The 4439-nt window shown below is 53.9% G+C and overlaps 1 protein-coding gene across 1 annotated transcript in view; it reads right to left on the reverse strand.

The window, feature by feature from the left end:
- Positions 1-4439, reverse strand: part of ARSJ (arylsulfatase family member J) — a 22068-nt gene that overhangs the window by 3904 nt on the left and 13725 nt on the right. Inside the window, exon 2 of the mRNA XM_023520863.1 lies at positions 8-1053. Within this exon, the coding sequence (XP_023376631.1) occupies positions 8-1053 (1046 nt within the window). The remainder of the gene's footprint in view (positions 1-7; positions 1054-4439) is intronic.

Here is a 4439-nt window from a genome sequence, read left to right on the forward strand (position 1 = left end):
CACTCGCTGTGCCAGCGGCTCGGCCCCAGGCTGCTGAAGGCCTGCGGCGGGACCCAGTCGCCGGCGCCGGGGTTCCCCGTGAGCAGCTTCCAGTGCCGCACCCTGATGGCCGACTGCACGGCCGTGTCCCAGATCCCGTGGCCCGCCGCCCAGGAGCCGTGCGCGGCCCTGGCGTAGACGGGGTCGATGTTGTGCAGGATGTCCACGCGCGGCGAGCGCTGGCCTTCGCTCAGCGCCTCCCACACGTCGTAGCCGTCCAGCCGCGCGCCCTCGTCTGGCCGGCCGGCGGCCAGCGCCAGGAGCGTGGGGTACCAGTCGGTGATGTGCACCAGCTCCCTGCACACCGTCCCGCGCCGCCGCAGGAGCGGGCTGTGCACGAAGCCCACGGCCCGGACGCCGCCCTCCCAGTACGTGCCCTTGCGCCCTCGGAGCGGCCAGTTGCTGCCCCCCGCGGCCGGCTGGCCCCCGTTGTCGGAAGAGTAGACGATGACGCTGTTGTCGTAGAAGCCGTGAGCCTTCAGCGCCAGGGTCACGTTGGCCACCGCCTCGTCCAGGCAGGACAGCATGGCGGCGTAGCGCCGCCGGCGGGCGTTGGCGATGGACGTGTAGTGCTCCAGGTACCGGCCCGGGGCTTGCAGCGGCGAGTGCACGGCCTGGTAGGCGATGTACAGAAACAGGGGCTTCCCGGGGTCGTGCGACGCCAAGATGCGCTGCACGCGCTGTGTGTACATCTGCGTGGAGTACGCGCCGCCGCCGTGGCCCCAGGCCGCCCGGTCGTTTTCGTGCAGGTCGTAGCCGCACACGCCGGGGCTGTCGCACTTGTAGTGGGTGTAGTAGTCGCCGCTGCCCAAGAGGGAGCCGAAGAAGCTGTCGAACCCTCTCCTGGTGGGCAGGCATTCCGTCCTGTAGAAGCCCAGGTGCCACTTGCCGACCATGTGCGTGGCGTAGCCGGCCTCCTTCAGCTTCTGCGGCAGCGTGGCGTCGTCCAGCGGCAGGCAGTTGGGCTGCGTCGGCCTAATGACGGAGTGCTGGAGCCCGGTGTGGATCTGGTACCTTGGCAGAAGAGGAAAGAGACATTCTGCATGAAACGGGGGTCCTTGAATTAAAATGCTGTTAGGAAGACGGACTTTACCCCAGAAAACATGGCCGATCGGCATTCCTGCCGCGGACCCGTGAGCCTCACAGTTAACGTCTGAAATACATTGGAGTCTAAGTCAGTACTTTCGAAACCAAGATTTCACCACTTAACCCAGTGTTTTTTATCAAAGTTCTTGTATCGTAATTTATCCAAATAATTTGTTTATGAAGTTAAATTATGAAATAGAAAACTAACGAAATAACGGAAAGGATAAACATTTCAGAGTATTGTTGTTATTTTTATTATTGTTGTTTTTCACCTCCTAACGCGTTTCCTGAGGTAATTTATTTCAAGTTAGTTCTGAAGTACTAGTATCACACACAAAAATTGTAAAAAAATCTGTTTGTCAAAAAAATATTTTATTATTCATCCTCGACCTAGTAGAGCTCTGTAGAGAGGAGGAGATTTCTGGCTCACAGTACTTTATTGTCGCAAAACTATTTTATTTTTTAATCAAAAAAATTTTCGATTTCAGTTGACGTTCAACGTTACGTTAGTTTCAGGTGTAAAGCGTAGTGTTGAAAAACATTTAGAGTAACTGTTTTAGCTAGTGCTAAGGCAGGGTTGCATTTTCCCCCACGTAGCAGGATTGAGTCCTTTCCTGTGTTTCTCACAGTCTCCTTTTAAAAAAATTACCCTCACTTTCAAAATAGTCTAAGAAAATACAGTGACCCTTCCTGTACATTAAAACTACGCAAATGCGAATTTCTGGCATTTTTCTTTTCCTAAGGATACTTTGTCAAGGGCTTTTTTCCCCAGAGAATGGTTATTATTCACATAACTGTATGAATTTTCAATGTAGGTCAAGATGTGCCTATTAGTTCATGACGTTTTAAAAGCTATAGATTCTATAGTTTTATGTAAGTTCGAAAAGACTTTTTAAATAGAAAGCAGAAATTCTGAGCAAATGAAGGTTATAGAGAGAGGGTAAATGAGAAAATACTCTTGGAATCAAATTATACAGAGTAATATTGAGATCAAAAGCAATTTTTTTTTTTTCAAATTGATATAACTTGAAAGGCCAACGTGTGATGGATGGCTTGGCGAATAGTTAAATCTGTTTTTAAATGTTCAGGTGAGAGTGTAATGCAACTGTGAGCTCCCTGGAAGTGTCACTTGCAGGTGCACGCTGGTGGCTCCGTGGGGCCCGTGGGGATGTACTGATCCCAGTGGAAAGCGGCCTTCAGTCGGGCCCTGTGTCCTCTGCCGGCGCCGTCAGAGTTCCACAGTTATCATAGTTGTAGTAACTTAAAATGAAACTCCCAAAGAAAGAAGCATTCATAAGCCTCATTTTGCACCAGGTTCAGATGGTATTATTTTGGTTTTGACCATTTTTGATCCTGTCCAGGATTTAAAACATTCACTGGCGAAAGCACTAGTTTGTACAAGTGTGTGACAAGTTGGCGACACCTGTCAGAGTGAACACTGCAGACCCATACGGGGGACTCTGCTGGGGGCGCGGTGTCGGGCGGGGCCCTGGGCACACGGACAGCGCACGTGGCCGGATACATCCAGCTCACCAGACAGCCAGCCGCGCGCCAAGTCCTCTGCGGAACTGGGCACTTTTCACCGAGCGCCGAAGGCAAAGGGAATGGAGGCCTTTGAGACGTGTGGGGTTCAGACCGTCCACACAAGAAAGCACTGGAGAGAAGCGGGCGCTGCTCTCCGAGGCTGGCGGGCAGCCAGCGGGGGGCGCCAGCGTTCCGAGCTGTTAAGTGGCTCGGTTTCCGCCGTCTCTGGGGAGAAGAGTGGTTGCGACGACGGTGGAAGTTAAGAGCCAGCCACGCAGGGTTTGCGGCCGCTCATGGCAGAGGAGGGGTCTGGGGGCGGCTCCTGCCGAAATGAGTTCAAGCCTCTTGGTGCAGAATTTGGGGCCTGGGCTAAGGGTGTAGTTTTGGGGTGAGACAGGCCCGAGTTCGACTTCGCTCCACTGACCAGTAGCTGCGTGACTCCCCGCAGCACGGAACCCCTCGGGCCTCAGTCTCCTCTGTAAGGCGGGCAGCAGTACGCATTGGGGGGCTGCAGCTCCGAGCCGGCTCACGGGGTCTGGTAGGCGCGGCCGTTCAGTGAATGACGGCATCGGCTGCTCTTCCCCCAGAATTCTGAGTCGTGTCGCTGGCGTGTCTGTTTGAGGGTTGATAATGACAGGCCTCCTTCCACATGCGTATCGATCTCGTCCTCGTCACCTCTGACAAGTAGGTGCTTTACGCTCGTCTCACAGACAAGGGAGCAGAAGGTGCAGAGACGTCCCCAGTCCCCCATCTGCACTCAGAGCCTCCTCCCGGGCGTGACACCGGGTCCTGATCACCAGGGGCCAGGCATGATGTGTTCGTGTCTCTTTAAGACTTAACGCCAGGCCTTGCCGAGAAGCCGAGGAGCAGGGCGAAGATGCCGGTGTCCAGAGGCGGAGCCGTCCCAGCTGTCTCATCAAGGGAGTGGGGCACTGGGGAGCAAGCAGTGAAGCTCATGCCGACCCCAGAAAGAGTCGAGAACGGGTTGTTAAGTCGATGCTTTGTGAGCGTTTCAAAAAGAGCAGATTAGGCAGGGCCAAAGAGTACTGCCAAGTGAGCTTCGTTTTCTTTTATGAAAAGGGTCCATACTAGGTAAATAGCTTAGGAGGATGATGGGCATTTGAGAAATCTGCTTGTGACTCTTACAAAATAATGGCAGTCAGCTGTACGATAGCACTTGTTTGTGTAAGAATGGGAGTCTTGCACGCGGGCACCAGTCACTTGCATACAGAAGATTTCCATGCGCATGATCTCCGGCTCCTGCTCCGGAGAGCGGGCAGGGCGTTCCACGAAGTAGTTCCATCTGATAAGAGCAGCGACAAAAGACACTGACAGAATAACCTAGCGGCTTTCCCAAGTTTTAGGCTGTTTGGTCTTGAGGTTCTACACTGGAATCTAGATTTTGGGGTTTGGAGACTTTCCGTGGTTCACGCACAGCTACTTGAACAGCTGGCGCGTGGAGAGTTCGGGTAACTCATCCGCATCCACCTTCACTATTATTCACCTGCTCAAGTAACCAGTGTTACTGAGTGTATAACGTGCCAGGGACGAAGTTTCGTTGTATCTTGTTTTCCCTCCGTCCCTTCAAGCTTCGGTATCACCGAGTGGGCTGTAAGTAGAGACCCTAGTGGCAGAGGGGATGGCGTGGAGGTCGGACTTCTCTGGGCCCGGTCAGTGGGGGTGGACGCGGTGCGTTCGGTCTGGGGAAAAGCACCGGGTGCTGACAGATTCTTTCTTCCAGGAGGGGGACGGCTGGGCTCCAGGGAAGAGCTTGGTAGTGTCTTTGACTT

Source organism: Pteropus vampyrus, unplaced genomic scaffold, assembly GCF_000151845.1.
Source record: "Pteropus vampyrus isolate Shadow unplaced genomic scaffold, Pvam_2.0 Scaffold282, whole genome shotgun sequence".
Classification (NCBI taxonomy): Eukaryota; Metazoa; Chordata; class Mammalia; order Chiroptera; family Pteropodidae; genus Pteropus; species Pteropus vampyrus.